The 27,314-nt window shown below is 36.2% G+C and overlaps 2 protein-coding genes, 1 long non-coding RNA gene and 2 pseudogenes across 3 annotated transcripts; 3 read left to right on the top strand and 2 right to left on the bottom strand.

The window, feature by feature from the left end:
- Nucleotides 1-296: 296 nt before the first annotated feature.
- Nucleotides 297-11,396, top strand: LOC120200951. Its single transcript, XR_005523616.1, has 3 exons — nt 297-307; nt 2,647-2,649; nt 11,243-11,396. It is a non-coding gene; the product is annotated as an uncharacterized LOC120200951 (long non-coding RNA).
- LOC120200950 (B-cell receptor-associated protein 31-like) lies at nt 8,328-11,396 on the top strand. Its single transcript, XM_039201658.1, has 2 exons — nt 8,328-8,882; nt 10,839-11,396. The coding sequence occupies exons 1-2, from the start codon at nt 8,597-8,599 to the stop codon at nt 11,207-11,209; spliced, it is 657 nt and encodes a 218-aa protein (XP_039057589.1). The 5' UTR covers nt 8,328-8,596; the 3' UTR covers nt 11,210-11,396.
- A 213-nt stretch (nt 11,397-11,609) lies between these two features.
- Nucleotides 11,610-13,565, bottom strand: LOC120200949 (annotated as a pseudogene).
- On the top strand, nt 13,484-21,895 carry LOC120200928 (annotated as a pseudogene).
- Nucleotides 21,896-22,694: 799 nt separating this feature from the next.
- On the bottom strand, nt 22,695-25,872 carry LOC120200948 (ankyrin repeat and SAM domain-containing protein 4B-like). Its single transcript, XM_039201657.1, has 6 exons — nt 25,465-25,872; nt 24,693-24,751; nt 24,316-24,587; nt 23,635-23,709; nt 23,446-23,508; nt 22,695-22,948 (listed from the first exon to the last, which is right to left on the bottom strand). The coding sequence occupies exons 1-6, from the start codon at nt 25,572-25,574 to the stop codon at nt 22,904-22,906; spliced, it is 624 nt and encodes a 207-aa protein (XP_039057588.1). The 5' UTR covers nt 25,575-25,872; the 3' UTR covers nt 22,695-22,903.
- Nucleotides 25,873-27,314: the final 1,442 nt, after the last annotated feature.

Below are 27,314 nucleotides of genomic sequence, written 5' to 3'. Positions count from 1 at the left end.
AAAATTAAAACTACCATAAAATGCTCCAACATGCTTCATGAACTAAAATGACCCATAATGCACAACTAATGAGCTACAAGTGGCATAATAAAGTCATAAATGTGTTACCTTAGTGCTATGATATTGGAAAAGGTCCTTACTCACCCAACAACCAACTTCTCTTTGCCTTTGGTCTTAGAAATTTATCCAATCTCTTTCACTAATCATAACAAGTAAAATGAGTTACTAACCCTTAATAACTTGGAATAAGGCTAAGGACATTTCCTAGAACTTAAATCTATAAAAAAAAATGAGTTGGAAATAAATGGTTCCTCAAACCCCCACTAAACCCTCATTTTTTGTCACTTGGCCAAATCTTATTTTAAAGGTTTGTAGAAAGTTAGAGGACTAGATTACAACTCTTACCTTGGTGTTCCCAAATCGGACTTGTAAGACTTCAAAGTTTCAACCTCTACTTAATTCTTAGAGGGGAAGAATGAAATGGAGAAAAAAAAAAAGAAGACAAGGGAAAATGGGGGGAAAAGATAAGGCTTCAGACGTGATATCATCAAACATAAATGGGATTTAGCCTTTGTTTCAAAAGATGGGATATTTTCCCTATTAGTCATTCCTCATTTGCTCTAAGTTTAAAAATGTTATTTTTATTACATGTTGGGCTCAAGCTAAGCCCAACCCAACCTAAATGGACAAGGCTTCTCACAAGCTATGGAAATTTTTATTTAAGGCCCTCTCGAGATATGCCAAGACTCTTCGCCTAGAATTTAGGGCATTACACTTTACGACACATTGTTCTCTTTAAACGAAGGTGTACTATGGAACATTTTTGTATGATGCCTATTGATAAGCCCATAAAAAGACTATATTTTCTTCCTTTTTACTTAGGTTATTGGTTGTTTAAAAGCCCATTTCATTTCATATAGTTGCATTTAGGTTTATATATTTGCATGTGGTGGTAATGTTTTGATGCAACATTATATTTTTGAAACAGATACTGCTGAAGGGGAAAGGTCTTGGTTTTGTTAATAATGTGCAGATGAAGAAAACTAACGGAGAAGTAATGAGTTTTCATGGCATTATGGACAAGGAAATTTGGTAGACAACTGAAGCTGAAGGGGACAAAGAATTGCTATAGTATTTTGGACAACAATTCTAGGCACAAAAAAGACAAAAAGACAAAGATATTTTGTTTCCATGTTGTCCCACCACAAGTGAATGCCTTACCGAGTTGTCTTTTTTGGACCACATGTCAGCCTACCTCATTCCTCACGTGAAGGGTGTGAAATCATAGGGTACAAAGAAAATTTTAGGGCACAATACCCTAGAAAATGCCCTAGTATAAATAGCCAATGACATCTTAAATTAAGGGAGCTTTTAGAAAGAGTGAACTAAGAGATAAGAGAAAAACTGTTGCACAAAAAGCTTCAATTTTTCTCTTTTTTTTTCCTTCCTTTTCGTGGTGTCCTCCATAGCCAAGCTCAAGGGGATAGTAATTGGGTCTTCGAGAGGAACCAAATTTACTAAGGTAGTTTAACGCAACAGTTCTAACTCATGGCGGTGGCTCACGTTTGGGAGTTCTTCTTATTCCTTTGTGTTTTTCATTTTTATTGTCTATGTGGGTTCATATTAAACGAATAACGATGATGGATGAACTTATCCCAACCATGAACTAACTTATTTGGATAGGGTTTACTTTGGATGATTATATTTTGTTTCGAATGAATGATGTATATTTTCCAAGTTTAAATGTTACTTTGTTTATTATTTTAATGCTATAGGTTATACTTGTAAGAGCTTTTGAGAGTTAATCATTTTCTAAGTTTGGATACCTAATATCTAGAGAGTTAGGTTATATCGACGTGAACAATGGAGCTAAGCTGGGATAGTGAGGCTCTAATCCGCCTTAGAGATAAAGAAAGGGTTTCAATGACTAAAAGAAATATGACTTAGTCGATATTATTATGTTACTGTTTACGTTGAGAGGTATTATCGTAGCATTTTCATTATTAGGTTCCTTACTGAAGATATCATAGGAACACTTTAATAAATATTATTGAGAAACATACTCTTAGAAAAGGTGAACCAGTCCAAAGACAAGGTATAATATCCCTTAGTAAACCTGACCATTTATCTCTATTGTAGCTCGATTATGTGAGGTTGCCAAGTCTTATTTCATTCCCTAGAGTTCAACTTTACTTTTCCTCAACACTTTTCATTCATTTATCTCAGTATATTATACTATTTTGCCACAATATTTTCATACTCATTCATCTGTATTTGATGAAATTGTTCCTCTAAAACATTCACTACCGTATGCACCTACCTTGAAGTTAAAGCCTAACTAGGTAGTGATGAAACCTTTCTTGTGATAATTTATTCCAATCTTAACCCTATATAAGAACATTGTTTGATAAATATCTTAGCACAACATAAGAAAACTCTAGGTTGGACTATGGCTGATTCAAAAGGAATAAGCCTATTATATGCATGCACAAGATTTTGCTTGATGAATGCCACAATAATTTTGTTGAACCTCAAAGAACACTTAACCCATATATAAAGAAAATAATGATGAAGGAGATTATAAAGTGGCTCGATGTTGGGGTAATCTACCCTATATCCAGCAATTCATGGGTTAGCCCGGTGTAGTGTGTGCCCAAGAAAGAAGGCTTGATCGTGGTTAGCAATGAGGAAAATGAAATCCTAACCACACGAACTGTGACTAGATAGAGGATTTGTATAGACTATCACAAGCTCAACAAGGCAACCAAGAAAGATCATTTCCCCTTCATTTCATCGATCAAATGTTTGATCAATTAGCGGGTAAATCCTTTTATTGATTCCTCGATGGATACTCAGGGTATGACCATATTGTTATACGCTAGAGGACTAAGAGAATAATGCATTCACTTTCATATGGTACTTATTGCTTTAGGAGGATGCCATTTGGACTTTGCAATGCTCCAACAACCTTCCAAAATTTTATGTTGGCCATCTTTTCAAACATGGTGGAACACTTTTTGGAGATCTTTATGGATGGCTTCTCCTTCTCTGACGATGATTTTGAACAATGCCTTGGCAATTTAGCAAAGTTGCTGAAGAGATGCAAAGAAACCAACCTAGTGTTGAACTGGGAAAAGTGTTATTTCATGGTGACCAAAAGCATCATTTTAGGGCATAAAATCTCATACAAAGGGATAAAGGTAGACAAGGCAAAAGTTAAAGTGGTCGAGAAACTACGTCCACCTACCACTGTGAATCATCCAAGTTCAATCGAGATGAAGTGATTAACAAAGGAAAGGATGAGAGTTCATATAAAGCTTTCAAGAGGATTACATTTTGGTTGATGTTTAAAGTGTCGAGGTGAGTACACATTTATAGTGTATTTATGTTAAATGTAATCATTGGTTTGCGATGTGCCAGTGACTGAGTTACTATTGTAACAAGTGACTCTTGAATATCATGTGACTTTGTGATGGATGTATTTAAGTTAAATTTATATTTAGAAGATTAGTATAACTAGTGAATAAGCTAAAAATGCAAAATAGTGAAATATGTCTATATTTTATGATCTTGATAGTAGATTTGAAAAATCATCATAAATTCTATAAAAATGTTTAGAAGGTGATTCTTATATCATTTTATTTGTATGTCAATCTAGTTTCATTTAAAACAAAAGACTGATTTCGAAGTGTATATTAGAATATATGAATTTTTGATCGATGATAAGTAAGAAAATAAGGCAACGAATTTTGCTCAAAATATAATTTGTAAGTTGGATTAGAAAATTCACCATAAATTATACAAGTTGAACTAAAAAAGGTACTTTTTATGATTAAATTTGTATTCGAATATAGTTTTTAGTGGAATAAATGGAATTGAATTTAGTGTGTAGATTAATACATAAAAATAATTCTTTAAGGGTAGTGCAAGCTACCAGAATAGGGAAATGAGGAGTAAATCATGCATTTTATGTTACTTTTATGTTATAGGTCATTGTAAAGGCTTGAGACAAGCCAATCTATTATATTGGCATGAAATATATGATTTTTATTATATGATGAATATGAATGTTTATATGTTAAAAAGGAATGTGATTAATGGTATTTTAATGATATATTAATGTTATGTGAAAATAAAATATTTAGGGTATAAATTGCCCATTGTGCTATTATATGAAATGTTTAATATATTGTTATATATGATAATTGATTAACAAGTGATAATTAATGAAAAATGCTCATTGTATGTACATTGAGAGTTCTTAGTATAGTTATCATGTCATAGAGTAATAGTAGGTGCATCGGGTACGTAGTATGTATGTGTTGATGGTACTACAATACATTAGATAGTACGTATATGTTGATGGTACTATCGTACTCTCAGATACATTATATAGCACATATGTGTTGATGGTGCTATAATATTCCCGACCTTTGGTATATTGATACATATGTGTTGAAGGTATCTTTATACATGTGATTCGACATTAAACATGCATTATTAGTGACTCTCATACCTTGCATTCTCATTTATATACCTTGATCTATGACATAAAGAAACTTTGAAAAGTACGTGTTATGATAAATAAGTGAGAAAGTTAAACTTTCTATTTATTATAAGTGACTTAGCATAAAATACTTTATATTTGACTTGATGATTTCAAGTATCTTGAATTGGAAATGACTTTGGTATAAGTTCATATTATATATTCATATAATATCATATGAGATGTTTTGTATTTTTATTATATGATTTATTTTATGCCATTGATATGTTTTACTTCGTATTATTGATAATGTCTCACTAAGTGTATACTTAGCATGTGATGATTTTCATGCATAGGTAAATAATAAAGATCTGAGTAGGGAGTGTTGGACATCTTATCTATTGAGAAGTATGCCTATAGTATCAGTAATGACATCCATATGATTTATTGATTTTATTAGTTGACATTTATATGTTATTAGTATTTGGTATAAACTTTACTCAAACATAGGTTGTAATAAATTGTAAACTAGCTTATGTTGGTGATGATAATTTTAAAGAAACAAATTATTATAGATTTTAATAATATAAATTTCGTAAGTTTCATGGATATCTCTGACTTGTGTTCGGTGACGAGCGGTAAGAGAGTGTTATATTGCTGCATTAAAAGTTGAAGTAATAACATAATATGCTTGCACAAGACAACTATTGGAAAAACAAGTTGGTTCAAAGCGAAAATATTAAGAGTCATTATGAAAATTGAAATTCATCTTAACATTTGATGTTGTAGATAATATATATTTTTTAAGTATGAACTCCGAATGTCTTTGCATAATCATTATAACAACAAAAACTTTTAGAAGTGAAAGAGTATAATAATTTCTTTCACATATATATATAAGAAAAAAGAACCACAAAAGATAGATGGCTTACCTCAAATTAAATGTAGACAACATTTGATCTTTAACTCTAACTCTAAATGATATTAAAGTCCAAATAATAAAGTATATCAAAACCCTATGTTATATATAAAAATAAAAGATAGAGATAGGCATCCACATAAATAAATATTCATAATAAAATAATAAATTTAAGGATTTTTTAATATTTTAAAGGATAAACTACACAGGAGACCACTAAACTATGGTAAAAACTCAATGTGGCTACCGAACTTTCAATTGAATTAATCAGACGACCCAACTATTTAATTAACTCAATCAAACCATCGGTCGTTAATTTTAACAGAGGTGGTGTCTGTTAAGCTTAATTGGCATAATTATATATTTGGTCTTTAATATTTACATATTCTATCAATTTAGTCACTATTTTAATTCAATTAAATAAATTTAACTATACAATTAGAACGTGACATGTGTCAATATATGATTGGAAGATTTTATTTATGAATTTTAAATTATTTAATTAAATAATTTTTCTATCCAATCAGGGTCATGCGAGGGAGGGGGAGGATAGAGTAGGCACCCAAACCATTGGGCCAAAGGTCCTCAATGCTTTAAAGTTACAACAATTTGTATTTGTCTTTTAAAGGTTTGCTAAGGATAAAAAATTAAATAAATTATTCACGACTAATAATTTTCAAATAAATTTTGGTTCGATTAATGGTTAAAGAAAAAAATTTGGTTAATTCAGTTCAGTTAATCAAACAAAAATTTATTTGAAAATTATTAACCGAACCAAATTAGCCAAATTTTTTTAAAATTATTAACTGAATTAATCGAAGCAAAAATTCAGTTAATTCAGTTATGTTAATCGAACCAAAATTTATTTGAAAATTATTAACTGAATCGAATTAATTTGAAAATTATTAATCGAACCGAATTAACTGATTTTTTTTCTTTCACCATTAATTGAACCGAAATTTATTTGAAAATTATTAATCGAACTGAATTAATGATTTTTTTAAAATTTTATAATTTATATAAAAATTGAATATTTTTAATTCAAAAAACAATACAATTAATTTAAATAATAATTTGTTTAAACAACTAATTTGTTTAATTTTTTATCATTAATAAACTTTTACAAGTCAAATACAAATTGTTGTAACTTTAAATCATTGGGGACCTTTGGCCCAATAGTTTGGGCGCCTGGTTTATCTTCCCCCTTCCCTCACGTGACCTTGGTTTTATTCCCTTGGAGCGCAACTTTGTCCCTTTAATTTTCACTTTCATTGGGTGGTGACACGTGTCACCATCTGATTGGGTTAAAAAATTATTTAATTAAACAATTTAAAATTCATAAATAAAATCTTTCAATCTTATATTGGCACGTGTCACATTCTAATTGAATAATTAAATTTATTTAATTAAATTAAAATAGTGACTAAATTGATAGAATATATAAATATTAAGAACCAAATATATAATTATGTCAATTAAGCTTAACGGACACATCACTACTTCTGTTAAAAATTAACGACCGATAATTTGATTGAATCGATTAAATAATTAAATTGTCTGATTGATTTAATTAAAAAATCAATAGTCACATTAATTGTTTACCATAGTTTAATTGTATCCCCTGTAGTTTACCCTATTTTAAATCGAAAGACTACAAAGACAAGGAGAGTAGGAGACAGCTACGGTCGAATTGTATTCCTGAAAGACAAATGTGTAATTCAATGTCAATGTCCTGTCGGCAACTCATTTGATTACTTCGGATCTTAAATCGGATAAAGCTCTTTTAGTTTCAATGATATTTTTCATTAATAAAATGTGAATTTAAAATCCTTTAATAAATTAATAATAATTTTATTACAAAATACATAGTTTACCCAACCTAAAATATTGTTTCTTTTCCTGCCCATTTAGCCTAAAAGGAAAGATCATTAGCAGAGCACAAACTCAACTAATCCCAAAGATTAGTTCCTTAATTTACACGAATCAATTTCTAAAAAGACTTAATTATAAAATAAGTGTTCAAACTTCAAACTATACCATTTTTTTCTAAATAGGTGCTCATTTTTTTAATCATCCAAATGCATAATGTTACAAACGTTGTCATCTCAGGTGCTCGGAGCATAACTGCCATCACCTCAGGTGCTCGGAGCATAACTGCCATTAAATTTCTCGTTAAATGACACGTATCACGTTTTGGTAATTTTAAAAGTTTTATTTTTTTAAAATTAAAAATATTATTATATTTATAAAAAAACTTAATTTCTCTTAAATTATAAAAACGCCAAATCCCTAAAAAATTTAAATCCCTAAACCTAACCTACAGATCACGATCACTATCGTTGACATAGTCTATATCATTTTTCTAGTCATACGTTATCATAGTTGTCGCCGATTGACTGTCGAAATCACAATTTTCAACATAAAGTTTACGGGGTACAAATGTTGATTGGTCTCGATTTTATAGGATTATTGGTTTTTGGGAGAGGAGGTAGGGTGGAGCTTCATCAAGACAAAGGTTGGTGGCTGGTGTGGGTTTATGTGTTAAAACGAAAGTTTTTAAAATTTTAAGGTTTTTCAAAGTATTTTTAAAAGATTCAAAAATTTTGAGGTTTTTTAAAGTATTAAAAAAATTGTATTTTTTTCCAAATATAATTTCATTTTTTAATTTTAAATAAAATTTTATCATTACTAGAACGTGACATATGTTTTTTTATAGCAATTATGACTCGAATAACTAAAATAATAATGTTTATAGCGTTAGACACTAAAATGATAAAAAAAAAATTAAGTATATATTTAAAAATAATATAATTTAAATACCTATTTAAAATAATAATATAATTTACACTTATTTTATTATTAAGCCTTCATAAAAATATAACACGAATCAACTCAGCTGCTGAAGAAGTAAAAAGGAAAAGAGACCAAAAAAAGCAAAAACACTAGTAAGTTTCTTCAAAAGAGCTTCTTCCTTTCTACACTAGGGCTAAATGTATTCATCTTTCAGTTTTTCCAACGATAAATCCTACTTCACTCAGTTCACAGAAATGGGTTTTTTCGATTTCTTGTAGAGAAACTAAAAACCAACTACCAGAACCAAGAAATCACACTCTTTAATACCGATTCCCTCCCCTTTTAACTTTACCTGATGAACGATCGATAACCATTGAGTCAAAATCAAGTGTTTTAGGATGATTCAGTTATTGTTCTTGGTCCTTTTTGCTGAGGGTGTAATGGCGTTCCTTCTACTGGTGAAGATTGAGCCTTTAAGGGAGCTTGTCGTAAAGAGCTTAGATCAAATAAAGATGGGGAAAGGTCCAGCTACCGTAAAAACTATTGCTGGTACCATGTCTGTGATCCTTTTGTCGAGTCTCATGAGCATTGTCAAGATCCAGAACAAGGGTGCGAAGCTCGGAACAATGTCACCTATGGATCAGGTTCTATGGAGGACCCACTTGCTTGAAGCTTCACTCATTGGTAGGATTCCGCTTCTTCTTCTTTTTTTCCTGTTTTTTTTCATTCCCCGCATTGGGTTTTGGCATTCATCTGTTAGTAATTTTTTGTTTTTGTTCGACTGTTCAATTATTGCCTGTTTTAGCCTCTACAATGTTGATTGGTACCTTTGGTTTTAAGGTTGTGCTTAATCAACTGAAATAATAGGAAATAACTCTTAATATCTAATGAACACCGGAAAGGACTTGGAAAACACTCGAAATGTAGTTGTTGAAACTATGCTAACAACCTTTGCAGCTTAGGACAACTGCGGGGGTATACTATATAGGCGAGAGTAACTGCACTAGGTCGTTGATTAATTCATCTATCTGCATTTGGGGATAACATTATGTATCAGGGAGAGCAATGCTATTATATTAACATATCATGAAGTCCGGTACATAAGCTATAAAGTTTTAGTACCTGATTACCTATATTGACTCATTAAGTTGATTTCTGCATACGGAAATTAGGGGTGCTTTAATCTTTTAATGAGAATTTTTGTCAATGGTTCTTAAAGAAGAATCAGTAGGCTTAGTACATGGTCACTCGCTGACAGTAGAATGTTCTAGATATTGATTCATGGCGCACCATTCAGTGTTCAAGCCGTCAGATATGTAGCTTTTTGAAATGTGTGATTGAAGGTCCATTTGCTCGATAAGTCATTAGAGCATTTTGGAAAATGAAGCCAAATTTGTATTCAATAGTTGATGCGGATTTGAACTCAAGGCCTTTTGGAGGTTTGTTGTGCATAGTGTTTGGTTATTTCAGTCGTACGGGATTCGTTGTTCTTTTCCTCATTCCTATGAACCCATATATCCATCAATAATTATGGTGTAGTTATTGTTTCCGATATTTACCCTAATGGTTCACTTAACGATTCTATCTCTTGGTGGACCTTTAACCAGTTTACTCTTGTCTAGACTTTATTGAGCCATCAGCTGTTTGAGAAATTCATGGATTCATAATTGTTGGCTTTCCATTGAAAAAAAATGGAGTAACCAAACCTTTGCAATTACGGAGTTAACACTGTTATCAGTTGCTACATGCTACAAATAACACGATATATACGATCTAGCGTTGCTACATTTGTTTTGTCTTTGCGGATCATGTAGAACTAAAAGCAGTTGGATTGAAGAAGCGTGTATATGTAATATAGCTGACAAGACTTTTGTCACTATGAACTTTACCGGGTCTAGTAACTAGTATGTTCTCACATCATAATCCCTTCTTAACCATTTGTTAATTCTGGATTAAATACGCTAAGGTTATACTTACAGTGGATACCAAATTAAAGTTTAAGATGTCTTGTGATAAAAACCTTGCTTAAAATTAAACAGTTTGAAGCTTTATTATATGCATTGTTCTTAGTTCAAGGTGTTTAGGGAAAGAAAATCGCTATTTTATCTGCAAATATTAAGTGCTTGGAGTGGAAGAGAGTTTTATATGGAACTGTTCTAACAACGAGATCAAATGCTGAAGGCTTCTAACATCTGGTATATCTGTTCAATTTCATGAAATTTTTATGATAAGGTTTCGATTAGACTCTCACTAACCAATCTGGATATGTAGTTATGTACCCTGTTTTGAGGTGTAGAGATCTTTATTTGTCATTGCTTAAATAATGCGTGTGCAACACTTTTATGTCCGGAATTTGGAAATATAAAAATGTGTCAATATATCACCCTTCATAGCTTTATGGCCTTTGGGTTTATGACATGGTGATTTTTCTGACAAAAAACTTGAGGATTTCTAGAAGTTAAATCTTTTCCTTTCCGATACATGAATCGGTGAGCTGAAAATTGAAGAGAATTGCTCAGTCATCAATTATAAACTGAAAAATCTTCAAGCTTGTAATATCAAGTGAAATGAAGAACCTTTTTATTCTTTTGTTTAGAGGTATTGGTACATAATTGTGATTGTCTGAACTTGATCTTGTAGGTTTTACCCTGTTGCTCGGTTTCATAATTGATCGTATGCACCATTATATTAAAAAGCTTATTGGGTTAAGGATTAGGGTGAGATCTTCAAAAGAGGAACTCGAACATCTCGAGAAAGAAAGATCGCAGCTTAAAGATACGGATGACAAAGCCTCCAAGGAGATAAAGCTACTAAAAGAAGAAATCTCTATTCTATCAGAGAATCTGAAGAAGCTGAAATCGGAATCTGATGAGAAAGACAAGAAGATCGAAACTGCCGAAGCGCATGTTGCTGCTCTCCAAAAGCAATCTGCAGATTTGCTACTTGAATATGATCGTTTATTAGAAGATAACCAGAACCTTCAGAATCATGCTTCGGGATACAAGAGTTGAGGAAATTTTGAAGGGCTGGGTGAAAAGAAAAAGTTAGGGTACTGTTGATGTTTCTTAAAGAGACTAAAGGGATCTGTGCAGTGGGGGGAAGTAGATCTCTGCATTGTTGAAAATTTTTGTAACTCTTGAAATTTTAATTGTTTGACATAACTAAATTTAGCTCTATTAAGCATAATTTACTTTAATACTAAAAAGCTAATTAAGAAGCAATCAACAATAAGTATTTGGTTCTCAAATTTCTTCTGCAGTGCCCATTTGCTGAAATTGTCAAAAGCAGAATGGAGTTTGCTATTACCACCATATTAACTTTGCTCAGCAAAAAAGTGAAAATTAAAACATAAAAAAGTTGGCAACACAATGCTTTAATTTTCTAAAATGTCAAAACAAAAGAGGGGATAGAAAGGAGTACTTGCATATGTACAATCTTAAAGGAAGAACATAATTTAAGATGCTCGATTTCTTTGCTGCATAGATGAAGGATGAAGGCAGTTTTGACAGTTTGGAGTGAAGAACCTGCTTTATAGTTCCTGCAATAATCCTTCATATATGGTCCTTGCAACGATCAAACTTGGTTCGAATAGTCATTCTCACCCACCTTAAAGTTTCTCATGACCAGCAGTGAGGTTCGATGAAGTTGAGTTTGAGAGGCCAAAAGCAACAGGAAGCCCCTTCATTTGACCATGAAAATCATCTCACGGTTCAATTTATCCAATGCAAACGCTATCGCTTCGTATTCATGGTGGGTTTTATCTCTCATAAGGAAACCAGGGAGCTTCCCGTTCACATCCAGGACACTGTAGCCAGGTACGTTCCTTCCGGGGTCTTTCATGAGTTTCCTTACCGTTACAGCAGCTACTTCATTCCACATGTTTCCCTTGGCAAAGAAATTTCAGCCCAATGCATGAATTCCCAAGTCATCTGAATTTAACTCAAAGACCTTTGCAGCCATTTCCATTTTGATGGCTTCCCATGATTAAACCAGTATCGACCTTCATTCACCGGTCCTGAGTGGAGAGATGAGAGGTGCAGTGAAAGTTGCATGAACAGGTTTTAAGCTCATGTTTGTCAACTGACAGGAGAGCGATAGAGCTTCCTTTCCATGCCCATGTACTCCATAACTGGCAATCATTGCATTCCAAAAGATCATATCTTTGGAAACTATCCGATCAAAGACTGCAACAGCATAAGAAAGCAATCCACATTTTGCATACACGTCAATCATTGCAGTGCCCGGAACTTGTTCCAAATCAAGCCTTCTAGTGATTCAACCATGTACAGATTTACCCAATTTTAACAACCCACATTGTGAACATGCCATAAGAGCACTGAGTCTGGTTTAAAACCACAACCCTGTATCTCTACCAACAATTCCAGTGCATAAAGCCAGAAATCAATGCACCATAAGAAATATCATTCTTACTTGGCATCTTCTTGAAGACACGCAAAGCATATTGAGAATGCTGTCTCAACCAAGAACATCCATGGAGAGACATTTCCTAATCATATATCCATGAATTGCCAGTCCCAACTTTGAGTCCCCAAGATATAAAGATGCCTGAACCAACCCCAACATCACAATACCATCTCCTTCAATCCCTGCCATCTCATTTCTCTATACAAATCACTCGCTTCACTTGCCCCCCCCACTCTGCACAAATCCTATTACCGTAGTAGTCCAACAGACAAGATCCTTCATTGGCATCTTGTTAAACACCACCACCGCTTCATCCATTTTCCCGCACTTCACATACAAATTCAAAATGGAAGACGCTACAAACACATCATTTAGATATCCAAAATCCACAGCTTTACGCCAAATATCCTCCCCCATTTCCATGTCCATCAAGCTAACACAGGCCTTAATAGCCATGGTAAAAGTGGAGCTGTCAGGCCTAGTGCCTTCCAGAATTATCTGATGTTATGGGAAAAAATTTACGAAAATAGGTAATGATAATCGCATTCCATGAATCTACACATCTACTTTACAATTTATCAAACACTTTACAAGCTCACAAGATGTCGCCAAATTCCGCCTAAGATGCTATAAAATTGCCAACGGATTTTCTATGGATGAAATAAAAGCCGGTTAGAATCGTGAAGCGTGGATTTCAGCTATAGATTTCAGGCTAAGAGGAGAGGTTTAAGATGATTTCGCCATTTAGGAGGCTGCATTTTAGCGACCAACAGGAGCGAACAGAAAATAGAGGAAGCTTGCTCCAGCTCCACTAAAAAGAACAAAAAGGCCGTCTGTGGGTATCGAGAACCCACGACGACATGGTTAAAAACCATGCGCTCTAATGGCTGAGCTAAGACGGCTCACATTTTTCTTTTCTCCAAACATTACAAAATTATGCTTACACAAGATCAATCTCCGAAGGTCAACTGTCCAAGTTCAGTAATTTCAGAGTGCAGAGCAGAAGAAAGTGCAGCAGCAGCTTCTCTAGGAATGGCCGAAATCTCAGAAGCTAACGACTCCGATTTCTCTAAATTACAAGACAATTGTAGTGAAGCACCACAGCGACCCGAATCTGAACCAGACTTCGACCCGAAGTAAATGCGTAAAACCGAACCCGGATTGAAGCGCCTCTTTCTCACCTTCTCTGTCATCTTCTCCTTCCTCCTTGGTCCGCCTACATATCTCTGGCACAGCTTTGATTCTAAATTCGTCCCTTTGTTCTCTTAATAAATAAACGAGTCTTTTTGTATTGAATTTGCAGGTTTCCCATTCTTATGTAAATCCGTCGAAATCTACCGTTCTCCTCTGTCGTTCCTCGAAATCGACTCGCTCTCTACTCAGCTACGATCCGATAATTTGCTCTACCCGCTCCATTTCTGCGCCCTTTTCGTCGGATTCGATTCTGATCCAGATCACCTCCGTCGGTCAATCCTAGTCGAAATTACCAAATTGACCTCTCATAACCCTAAATGCTCCGACAACTATACCCTCTCTGTTACTGTGGATTTAGGACCCCGTTGCCTCCACAGCCCAACCTCATCTCCACACTCGAGTTCTTACCCGTGTGGATCGATTACCGCCACTGATTTGTTTAGAACGATGACGATGCGGTTGATGAGAGATTGGCCTCAGTTTTTGGCGGGAAAACTAAGGAATACAGTGTGGCGGTCGTGAAGGGTGAGAGTGAGAGAGCTGTTGTGGGGAAGCATAGGCACGCCTGGACGGTAGTTGGCGGTGGGAGCGAGGTGAAGGTTGCAGCGGTGAAGGTTGCGGAACTGTTGGTCAAGGTGTTTATTAATGGGGGAAGAGATGAAACATATATTCGTGTTAGACTAATATAACTGGTTTACACATGTTAGTATTTGGCCAGCTAAGGTGATGTAGTTAGTTAAGCTGTTAGGCTATTAAGCCAAGCTGTTAGAGCGGTTGTGTAGGTTGTTAGGCTGTTAAGAGGCAGTTAAGAGCTTGTTACAGCAGTGTATATAAGCAAGCCATGATGAATGAAGAATGTGTGATTCCAGTACTAAATGATTTGCTTATATCCTTTCTAATATGATATCTTTCGCCAACGTTCTTGGGCTCTCTAGTCTTATCTCTACTGCTTCGTAATCTCCATTGGTTATGGAATCAACCAAGAGCTTCTCGCATAAGAAGATCAATGTAGTTCTCGACGAAACGAACTTTCTACTATGGAAGCAACAAATCCTCTTGACTGTTCGGAGCCATCGTCTTGAACAACTCCTGTCCGGTGCCTTGAAGCCTCCATCAGAAACGATCGTTGGTGCCAATGGTGAGGTGAGCGTGAATGAGGCGTTTGAAGATTTTGTGGCGCAAGACAATGTGCTTGCATCCTGGCTGCTGTCCACCATCAGCTCTCATCTTCTTCCACAGTTCGTTGGGGCTGAGTCAGCTGCTGCAGTGTGGACTACGATGCAACAACTATTTGCGAGTAGATCCACGACAGCTGCAATGAGTTTGCATTGCAAACTACAATCGCTCAAGAAAGGTAATGACAATATGTGTGTCTACCTTACTAAAGTAAAAGAGGTGTGCGATACACTTGCCTCGTGTGGCAGTGCAGTCTCCCATGTTGGCCACATTTCTAGTGTATTGAAAGGCTTGCCCAGGGAATACCAACCTTTTATGGTTGTTATCACTACAATAAAAGAGACACTCTCTTTGGACAGTTTGTACACAGTCCTGCTTGATGCTGAAGCCCAACTGGCTGGTTTCGATGAGGAACAAGATTCGCTTCCCATGAGTGCTAATATAGCTCTTCGACGTGATGATCGCAACTCTGTTGAAAGTGATCGCCATGAATCCAAGAATTCACGATCCAATACTGGTACCAGCTCGGGCAGTCGTGGTCGAGGAAGAGCCAAGATCCAGTGCCAGCTATGTGGGAAACTTGGTCACCTAGTTGATCGTTGTTGGCATCGCTTTGATGAGGATTTTATGTGTGTCACTTCTGACTTACGATCTCACAAAGGACAGGCTGCTAATGCTCGTTATGCAGTTGCTGAAACTCCAAATATGAGCTGTGATTGTTGTCAAGCACGGTATCAAGGAGCAAACCAGTCACAAGCCAATGTTACATTCAAATCTGCTGATCACTGGGTGGTTGACTTAGGAGCAACGCACCACGTAACACCCGATGCAGCAAATGTCTCCAATCCTGTTGAGTTTCGAGGCTCAGGTAAGCTCACTGTGGGAAATGGAGTTCCCCTTAACATAAGAAACATTGGTAGTTCGGTAGTTAACTCTACTTCAATAGCTTTGTTGATTAATGAGTTATTGCATGTGCCTCGGATAACCAAAAACTTGCTTTCGGTCTCTAAGCTTGCTAGGGACAATGCTGTGTATTTGGAGTTTCATGCTGGGAAGTGTTATGTTCGAGATGAGCTTTCAAAGGAAATACTCTTGCAAGGTGATGAGAAAGGGGGATTGTATACTTTTACACTTGACTGCAAGCGTGTAGGAGTGCACGATGCTGCTGCTCACCTTGTATCTACTGGTTTGTCACAGTTGGAACTTTGGCACTATCGCTTAGGACACCCAGCTAGCTATGCAATGAATAAAATTGCCAAAGACATTGATGTAAAGATTGATCCAAATGTTAATAAAACATGTGTAGCTTGCTTTATGGGAAAAGTCATAAGCTACCGTTTTCAACTTCGAATACGCAGTACAATACTCCCTTTGAACTTGTTTTCTATGATTTATGGGGACCTCCACATGTTGCATCAAATGGATTTCGCTATTACATCTCATTCGTTGATGCATGCACACGGTATACTTGGATCTATCTACTCAAAAATAAGTCACAAGTATGCACTGCGTTTCAACTGTTTCATAAACTTGTGCACAATCAGTTTGGACAGACGATTAAAGCAGTCCAGTCCGATTGGGGTGGTGAATATAGGCCCCTCTCGATGATTCTAACATAATCAGGTATAATGCATCGGCTATCCTGCCCACATACGTCAGTACAAAATGGTGTTGTCGAGCGTAGACACCGTCACATAGTAGAACTTGGCCTCGTGTTGCTGGCTCAATCATCGTTGCCTATACGGTTCTGGTCGCATGCTGTGATGACTGTTGTGCACTTGATTAATAGGCTACCCACCACGGTTCTTGGAGGCTTGACCCTTCGAAAAACTACTCAAAAGAAAGCCAGATTACAGTGCATTGAGAGTCTTTGGCTGCCAATGTTTCCCACACTTGAGACCGTTTCAGAGTCATAAGTTGGCGTTTAGATCACAGCCTTGCACTTATCTTGGCTTCAGCCCCCAGCACAAAGGGTTTCAATGCCTTGCAAAGGATGGTAGGGTTTACAGATCTCGCCATGTGGTGTTTAATGAAACAATTTTTCCTTTTGCAGACAAGGTGACTGATAGCTCGGCAGTTGGTGGCTCAGGATGTCGATCACATGGAGTTCGGTCTTCAGACATTCCCGTCGTTGCTAACGTGAGAAATTGGTCGTACAGAAGTGCTTCAGATGGTTTACCTAACGGTGTACAAAGTACAAGTGGGAATGAAGTGGTCAGTCATGACCCTGATAGCCCCTCACAAATAGCTGGGGAAGATGTCACATGCAGTCCATCACAAGCAGTTGAGGAAGCTGCCACAGAAGACACAATAGATACCTCTGCAAGCAATTAGCTGAGTTCAGATGTGTCTATGACGGTCAATGTGATGCATCCTGATGATAATACTGAGCCCAGTTTAAGCACAGGCGCAGATGTCTGTAGCAAAATGACGGGCAGTCGTTCCATGCAAAACTGTCATCCCATGCTCACACGTAGCAAGTGTGGAGTTTTTAAACCAAAGTCTTACTCGAGTTACTTTGAGAGTGAAATACCAACCACAATTCAAGAGGCCCTGCAGTCTTCCAGCTGGAGAGAGACTGCTCAAGCTGAATTTGATGCCCTTCAGCGCAATAACACGTGGGAGTTGGTCAAGCTGCCTGCAGAACGTGTTCCAGTTGGATGCAAATGGCTTTTCAAATTAAAGTGTAACCCTGATGGATCTAATAAGGAACGACTGGTTGCAAAGGGATTTGACCAAGTGCCAGGTTACGACTTTAATGATACGTTTAGCGCGGTTGTGAAGTTTGCCTCCTTTAATGTTATGTTGCTTGTGGTTGTTGCGAATAACTGGGAAATGAGAGATATAGATGTGAACAACGCGTTCCTCAACGGGGACCTAGATGAAGTGGTGTTCATGCAACAACCACCGGGGTTCGAGCAAACAGATGAAGATGGTGCTCCACTAGTTTGCAAACTTAAGAAGGCCCTCTATGGTCTCAGACAAGCCCCTCGAAATTGGCATACTAAGCTTCGAAATAACTTGCTTCAGCTTGGATTTACAACATCAAGAGCTGACCCCTCGTTGTTCATTAGTAAAACGGATGATGGTGATCTATATGTATTGGTATATGTTGATGACATAGTCATCACTTGGCAGTCTTCCAATACGATTCAAGAAGTTGTTCATCTTCTTGGTGATAGGTTTTCGTTAAAGGACCTTGGCCAGCTCAAGTTTTTCTTGGGTATTGAGGTGCAAAGGTCACGTGATTCAATTTTGTTGAATCAAAGGAAGTTTGTGTTAGAATTGCTTGAGAAGGAAGGAATGAGAGGAGCTGCTGCGTGTGCGACACCTATGGTGGCATCCCCTAAACTTTCAGCAGATGATGGTGAATTGCTGATCAATCCTATTGAATACCTAAGCATAGTCGGTTCTCTTCTCTATTTGTGTCACACGCGACCAGATGTGGCCTACAGTGTTGGGAAAGTGGCACAATTCATGCATGCACCAAGAGAAACGTATATGACTGCTGTTAAAAGAATACTAAGGTAATTTAGCTGGGACTGTGGACTATGGTCTCGTGTTCCAGTCGACTGAAACAGGGTTAAATGTTAATGCATTTGCTGATGCGGATTGGGGAGCTAGTGTGGATGATAGGCGGTCCATCTCTAACTATGGAGTGTTCATTAGTCCAAGCCTGGTTGCATGGAGCTCCAAGAAGCAGAAGTCTATCTCCAGGTCAACGATGGAAGCCGAATATAAATCACTTGCTGATGTGGCTGCTGAGGTAACCTGGGTCAACGCACTGCTTGCTGATCTTGGTTTGCAACAGACACAAGAACCAGTGGTGTGGTGTGACAATACTGGTGCAGTGGAAATGAATGCCAATGTTGTTTACCATGCGCAGTCGAAGCATATAGACTTGGATGTGCACTTTGTGCGTGAGAAGGTAGCTGCCGGGCAAATTCGAGTTAACTACGTTCCAGCAGCTCATCAGGTGGCTGATGGCTTCACCAAACCGCTGGCAAGAATTGTGTTCGAGGAGTTTCGCAACAAGATATGTGTAATACCTAGTTTTAATTCAAAAACAAAAGAAGACAGGAAAGAGTAGGAGGAATGTTAGACTAATATAACTGGTTTACACGTGTTAGTATTTGGCCAGCTAAGGTGATGTAGTTAGTTAAGCTGTTAGGCTATTAAGCCAAGCTGTTAGAGCGGTTGTGTAGGTTGTTAGACTGTTAAGAGGCAGTTAAGAGCTTGTTACAGCAGTGTATATAAGCAAGCTATGATGAATGAAGAATGTGTGATTCCAGTACTAAATAATTTTCTTATCTCCTTTCTAATAATTCGGAATGAGTTTATGCCAGTCGGAGCTGATGGGAAGATCTTTCTTTCCTTCAATTTGCTCAATGTGGATCCACTTGATTGGGTTTATGATTGGTATGAAGCATTTTGATTCTTAACCGCTGCACCTTCTTGCAAATTTAATCGATTTTCAAATGTTTGTTGATTTTGTTTTGATTCTGTTTGTTTATATTGAAAATCTTTAGTTGAAGAACTGTTTGATAATGTAATTCTAAACAAAACTTGTTATAGTTAGAATGTTATGGTGGTGGTGGTGCATTTTACTCATCTGATGTTTCCTTTTATTGGTCTGCTGGGATTTTGAGAAGATAGTTGATACCTTGTTGGCCCCTATGATTGAGGCTTTGGGACCAGTGGCAAACATCAGTGTAGAGAGTCAGGTCGAGGGTCATTCTTCATTTCATTTGTATCTTGTATTCTGGTTTTCTTCTGATTGAGGTTTTAATGTTCTCATACATAGGTTTTGTACCATACACCAAAAGCCTCATTCTCTTACTGGAATCAAAAGCTGGAGAGCTATGTCTTTAGCACCAAAGATCTTCCTTTCTTTGTATGCGTCTTTAAGTATTTTCTGCTTCTGTTTCTGTATATATTGATAGAAGATTGCTGCCTTTTATTTGGATTATTGTATGTTTTTGCTATTATTGCTTTCTGGCCACAAGAAATGTCAGATATTGGAAGTAATGGAGCTCACGTATTTAACAGGTAAATTCTAATGAATGGCATTTGGATACTTCATTTGCAGCTGGTGGGCGATCAAAGATATTGCAATTTGCTGTGTATATTCTTTTACTCAATGCTTCCTTTATTTCTTAACTGTAAATAATGATTGCATTTATTGAGTTGTAAGGGTGTATCGGCCTATAACTATGTGGTTCCATCCATGTCAATGTACTTTTTTTGGTTTGATGTCCATTTTGGGAGAAAATGTTGATTCAGGAGTGTCAGCCTACTTTGATATGCTTTTTTTCAATAACCTCTCTGGTTAGCTCTCATTTTTTTTATTTGTTTGCAAGTCATTTTCTCAAGGTGTTCATTTTTCTCTGTCACCAGATATATACCATCTGCAAAGGAATGCCCTCTTCTTCTCCAGCTACCAAATGGAGAGATTTCTAAGACAAATGGCTTTTTATCTCCAGTTAGTTATCAAGACTTAATTATATTCATGCTTTTCACTACTAATTATTCTGTGAGACTGCATTACCTTATTACTTCTCATGAAACCTTTTAGATGTGGAGAGGTGTTATTGTTTGGAATCCCCAAGGCTGTTTAAAGGATTCAGAATTTGAGCCCAGTGCCAAGAACATAATTCCAATACAGGTTAGATGATGCACGAGTAATTCAACTAAAAATTGCTGTCCCTTCTCCTATTCTTCTCTGTCTCTCTCTATCTCTTCCATACACATGGTTCGATTAGCTTTCTCTACTTTGATGCATGAACGTTCTTAAACAGGATCTTTAGAACATGTTTGAAGTATTCATTGGGCAGTAGTTGGCAACTTTTTGGTTTCAAATCTGTCAATGTTTATGCTGGTGCCTCAGGTGATTGGAAACTTCTGCCTAGTGAAAGAGGTTTTACTGAGTGGTAAGATAAAATCCAATGCAACTACCAAGCTATGCCTAATAGTTATATTTTCTAGTTCCCGGCAAGTAATGGTTTAGTCCAAACTGAACTCAATTTGTAGTGGTTTGATCAGCAAGCTTTAAATTCCATCAAATATTTCTTAAAAGAATAAGCATAGTATTGTCTTGATCAGTTGTTCATTTTATGTTCGAGTTTTCTTACTTTCAATTCTTGTCCAAGGAATTGAATGTGTTGTCACGGCATTACACATGTTTTAGTCTTCATTCTTGTGCTACAACGCTTGGATCTCTTTCAAGATTGGCACGTGTCCATTGGTATTAAAAATGACTATCTGATTCAATAAGACTTTTTGCCACTGATGACAAATTTTAGTGCAGGTTCAATCACTGCCAAGGATGATTATCATGGATGAGATAGGAAAACAGGTAAGATACCACGTTGGACTATAAGTATATTTATCGGAGTACTTGCATTTTAACTGTTTGCAAAAAAAAACGATTGAACTATTTATGGTGGTGTCTTCGACAAGTTAAAGCTTTCTCTTGAGGAAGCGAAGCTGGCACTGAGTAATGCTTCTAGTGGAGTGAGTGTATGAATCTTCAGCTAGTATTTTCCTAAATTTACCTGTAGATTATTGTTCAATTGTCTTAATTATCTGTGCTGTCCAAATCTCTTATCAACTAGGCTGCCTAACAAATGATTTACACCTTTTTGGTCAGCCACCTCAAGTCAAGCAAGGCCTCTGGCAGAGGATGCCTTTTTCCACCCATCTATTTTGTCTGTTAGCTACTATTCCTTCGAGCACTGCATTGCTGTCTACTCGGTTAGTTAAATGACAGTAGTCTCTCTCTCTCTCTCTAATAATTGAGGAGAAACTTCTTTCAAAATCATGTTTTTTACTACTTTGTATTTTGAGATTTTGCTTTCCAGTGGATTACTGTTCCTTTTCTTTACAACATAGCACTGTCTTAGTTATCTTCCTTGTAAATTCTGGTTGGTGAACTAGTTCTGTTAGTCGAAACAAATTGTCTACGAGTTCACCAGAAGTAGCATTGATTTATTGGACTTGAATTACAAGGCTCAAGCTCTGTGGCTGTTCTACTTTTGCTGACATTCTTCTTGCCGGTTTCAATGCATATTGTGCTAGCAGCTTAGAGAATTGAGAAGATACAAACAGGAGAAGGCCAAGTACCTAGTTTGGAAGGCTAAAGCAAACACAGCATCTTAAGTATTTCCCTGTATCGAAGACTGACATCAAGCAAAGGCCTCAGCTGGCAAGAGGGAAGACTCTTATCAGCCGCGTGAGAAATTCAAGAGACAAAGGATCCGAAACATGATTTTCTTAACACGTTTTGCAGGCTTGTATCCATAGAAAATTTTATCACATTTGCTGAATTCGAGACTATTTTGATGAGTCCAAGTTTTGGATGTATGCTGATTATGGATTGATGAAATAATTTCGAGTTAATCATAGAATCATAGGAATGCAATATTCCTGTGCCAATCCTTTTCTTTTTAAACACAATCCCCAGAGCAAAAGAAAACTACATAATTCAACCTGATAATCTCAATATATAATTAGTAGCCGGAGAAAAATAAAACAAGAACATGTATGATAAAGTAGGTTAGCACATGGTTTTCATCTCGAGCAATAGGATTTAGATTTGAGAAAGCTTCCAAGGATATAAATCAAGACAATGCACAGAAAATTAGTTGGTTTAAAGTTTCAAAACGCTAATTTGGGCTTAAAAAAAATTCCACCTATTACTTCCAATCTAACAATATTTCACCCTTTGATTTCAATAACAAGCTCACTAAGGCATATTTTGTTAATCAATTTGAACATGAAATACCAGAAAAAATAGCTACATATGCAGGTTCTTATCAGCCAAAACATGGCCTTGCAATATCCTAGGATCGGCCATTAATACATCTTTAGATTCAACAGGCAACAACCACTTGTTGCTAAAACTCCAAATATCAGCTCCTTGACTCTAGTTCGAGAATTATCTTCTTCCTTGGGCCCTGGAGGTACAAACAAAAAGACAACTGAAACCAAGTAAAGGGAAGAGAAAAACAAGTTGAGCATAGAGATAAAAAATGCTTTCAATACATGCGTATTGCAGAAAAAAGCAGAACATTGAAGGGTTGTTGGCCGAAGGAAGTTCTTTAAAGACCACAAGCAAAAGGCACAGGCATTTATATAGAACTACAGATGGAACTAAAGTGTCATATACAAGAATTTCTCAGAACTCCCTTCAGCACCAATTATCAGGACATTCCAAAAATTCTAATTTCTTTTCAAGAGGCCAGCATTAACTTGCATGTAACAGTTAATTTAAAATGATCATATGCACGTATAAGGAACTCAAGAAAAGCACGCAAAATAAAGGGATTTTATAGGTCATGAAAGAAAAGGACATTCTTGTAGAGTTGAGAAGATATGCTTTGGTGCTTTAGAAGAGAAATAAAATCTGGAGCATCTCAAATTTAAGAAATTGGATAAAATGATTTAAAGTTACCATTGGTATGCCTAAAGCTTTTAGATCCTCATCAGTCATGTGTACAAGTGCAGCCATATCAACCTGCAGAAGGAGGTTAATAACAGATGTAGATATTTGTTTAATTCATATACTGATGAAAAAAATAAGAGCAAGGGGGGCCTAGGGTTGGGGGAGTACAATATACAAAGGAACGTAGAAAACTCATACTTCCTCAGCTTGAAAAGTGATTTTATATTTTTCGAGACCCAAAGACTGGAGGAAGGCCACTACTGATGTATCAGCCTGCATATGAAAAAACACTGCTTAGACTGCAGAATCATCATAAGCTCAAAAATGGAGGATCGCCTCTTATTTCGGAAACAACAAAAGAGAAGTATAGTTATGCAAACATTGAGACATTTACCATTCCATTTAATAGAAAACCAGAAAGACTTTAATCGACCTATTTTTCCAAATTCCACACAATCCCTAACTTGACAAATATTCTTAAGCATCATATGGCATAACATTGTTTGTTGTCCGACTAATTAGACTTTGAAGCTGACAACACTAAGCAGAATCCAATTTCAATTAATTTGTTAATGTGGAACTTAACCTAGTTGATTTCATTGTGCGTTCCAAATTAATGTAAACAAGACCTGGCAAAATGCATGCCATTGTGGGGCAATTACTTGGTTCGATTCATCATGCGTTAAAATCAAGCCCATGGGATATGCATACCATTAGATGGCAAGATTTTGAACTCCTTCCCCACCCGCCCACACATGCATACTCTAGCAGATGGTACAGACAAAAACAAAGCTTTGACGTATCATGCTTGTTCAACAAACAGAAAACTACAAAATGCAAGGAAGGTGCTAAAAAGAAAAAAGAGCATAAGCTAAATACATTCTGCTTAGCCTTCTTTCTTGCTGTTGTATTTGCAGCCCTTTTGGGCTCTGGTTCAGGAGTTTCAACTGCTAAACTTTTCCTGGCTGGTTGGGCAACTTTTACTTTCTGTGTCTGTGGATCAGCATTTATTGGCTGTGTAGTCATTGTTCCTGATAATTTTTCACGAAGATCATGTACACCTGAGAGAGTTCCCCTTCTGCTTTGAGACACAATTTGGAGATTTTTCCTTTGCAGCTTCGAACGAAGATCTTGGGCATCAACTTTATGATCTTCACAAACCATTAACACAGTCAAAATGAAATTTAAATGATTTAGATGCATCCAAGTATAGCAACAATATTTATTTGCATGTGATTGTGTCAGGGAATCCATACTCGAAATATTAGGTACATCTTGGTAAAGATCATGTTCCCACTTGTCATCTTGCCTCTGTCTGCAAGATAAGGCATAAAGATGCTTACAGATTAGGATGATTAACACACAAAGTGAAAATGAAACAAGCACAAGTTAAACCACGTACACCAAAGCTCACAGTCAGCAAGCAAACATAAGAAAATTGTATAGGGTCAAAAAGATAAAAACCAAATCTGTATACTGGCTAGCTCTCTCATTTTCTATCTTCACACCAGGGCAAACAAGTATATAGCCTATTCAGCATTGAATGTAAAAGGCTCGATACTCCATGAAAAAAAGATGAAGAAATAAATCATAATGCCGAGCGTCCTACATACGTTGAAAGCTAAATTCTCGAATCCCCCTTCCCAGATCCTAAATTACCCACGACCTATGTTCAATGCATCATATACTTTAATACAGGTTTAAGAACTCAACAAGACAAATCTAACTCCTGAATTTTGCGAATTTAGTTAAATAGCCATTCCTTCAAATTGTGTACACTCCGATGTGCTCATGAACTCCGTTTCAAATCTTTCACATCATATTAAACTCAAATACCCAAGGCAAATCTAGCAACGAAGCTTATTCATCATCCCAAAAGACCATTCACTAAACTAGAAAGGTAAATTACTGCATTCCACTAAAGTCAATAAGTAAAAACGGACAATTCTTATTAATGCAAAGAAATCCAGTTATTTTTTCCAGTTATTATCACCGGTCAAAACAAACAGAAAAAAAATAGAAGCAAACCTCTTGCCAGTGATTTGACGCCGCGGATTAAAGCTATTAGAGGAGTTGCCATTGAGTCGCTCCTTTACCGACCTTTTCCCAGCACCCTCCTCCACTCGATCAGCATACATTTCTATCTAATAAAACCCAAACCCTAACAATTATCTTTAAAAATCACTAGGAAAAAAGCAGAGCCGGGAGACTTCGAAAGATCTGCCTTCTTGAGGACTTTTCAATTTTTTTTCAATTTAAAAAAAAATTCTAGCTAGAGTGAGGGTGAAAACAAAGATTAAAATGAAAAAACCCTAGCCCCAAATTTGTATTAAATGTAAAGATGGTTTTTTTTTTTTACAAGAGTGATTCCCTCCAGCTTGTAGATCGGCGAAAGCCCTGGGGGTTGCTTTCGAATTTTGATTTTTGAGAGTTCAATGGGAAGCGAACCCTTTGGTACTTCATTTGTATGTAAAATAATAGGCCGGCTTACATCCCAAACTTATGTTTGTGTATGATGAAGCAAAACGCACCGTTTAGCATAACTAAAGAAAATAGAGTATGTAATGGGTAAATGCCCCTCCATAGACTTCATTAAAATATAATTGCAATTACAAGTAAACATAACGCAAATTTAAAATGTGATCTTTTAGAAATCATTGTTTTTTGAAATTTTTCTACCCCATAACTTTTTTGTTTTGTTATCGTCTAGACGCTCATTCAAGAAGCAAACCCACCAGCCACGTAGATGACTCAAGGGGGAAATAGTCGAAATAGCAGGCAAGGGAAATAAACGTATCCGAAATTCAGAAGGGGAAGACTTAACAGAAGAAAGAACATAAATGAAATTCTGGAAAGATACAATAGCAGTTCCCCAACCTTTACCAGAATATTCAATAGCTCGAAAACAATTGAAGAAGACGATTATGAATCAGAGGAAGAGATGGAGAATGAGGATGATATCATTCCGAAAATTAAGATAAATAATGTAAAGGTAAAGGAAAGACTAAGAATACCTTGGCGAAAGGCCTTTGTAACACCCCCAATCTGTACCCGACCCGAATACGAGTATGAGGTGTCACATTAACTTTTTAAACTTTGACTCTTGACAGAATTCAAGGAAATTCAAAACTGTCATTAAAAATAAAGTAGTGTATTTACATAAGTTGACCAAAATAAACAAAATCGACCAGAGCATTAATTAATAACTAACACATTTCCTTACATGCCAACATACTATACGAAATCAACATACATACTTTATTAGTTACTTCTGATATGATCTTCTAGCAGTGCTACTATTCTTGCCACTCCTATTTCTGTTCTTCCCGATTCTTGGTACCTACGTGTAAATCACTTACACGCTAAGTTACAGACTTAGTGAGGCATAACATAAATATATGTATATACATATATAACAATGAATTCATGAACATGCATTCTTACCATTGATCATGACATTTCAACTTGCATGTACCTATTACACTATAACATATATGATGATAACATGCACATATATAAAACTTGTATTCTTATGCTAGTTTCACTTTAATTTATTTTTGGATCGCCCATGAACGTTATTGAGAACAGAATGTATGCGAGTACACTGAGGTTGTGCACCATGTTGTCACCATAGCTCGAATAAAATCCCACTAGGGGCATTGAATATTTGTCCCGAATGACCACTGATAATCCCTCGACTCTTGGCATGCCAATTATACCTACAGCCCTCACATTAAGTAACATGGGCTTAATTATAATACAATTCTCATTTTCATATCTCTTCTATCACTTTTCACATAAACACATAATTCACTTCATATGAGTACACATGATCATTTTCATTATTTCCCATACTTGAATGGATTCTCATATAATTA

Source organism: Hibiscus syriacus, unplaced genomic scaffold (genome assembly GCF_006381635.1).
Source record: "Hibiscus syriacus cultivar Baekdansim isolate YM2019G1 unplaced genomic scaffold, ASM638163v2 tig00006666_pilon, whole genome shotgun sequence".
Classification (NCBI taxonomy): Eukaryota; Viridiplantae; Streptophyta; class Magnoliopsida; order Malvales; family Malvaceae; genus Hibiscus; species Hibiscus syriacus.
This window is presented reverse-complemented; position numbering and strand designations above follow the sequence as displayed.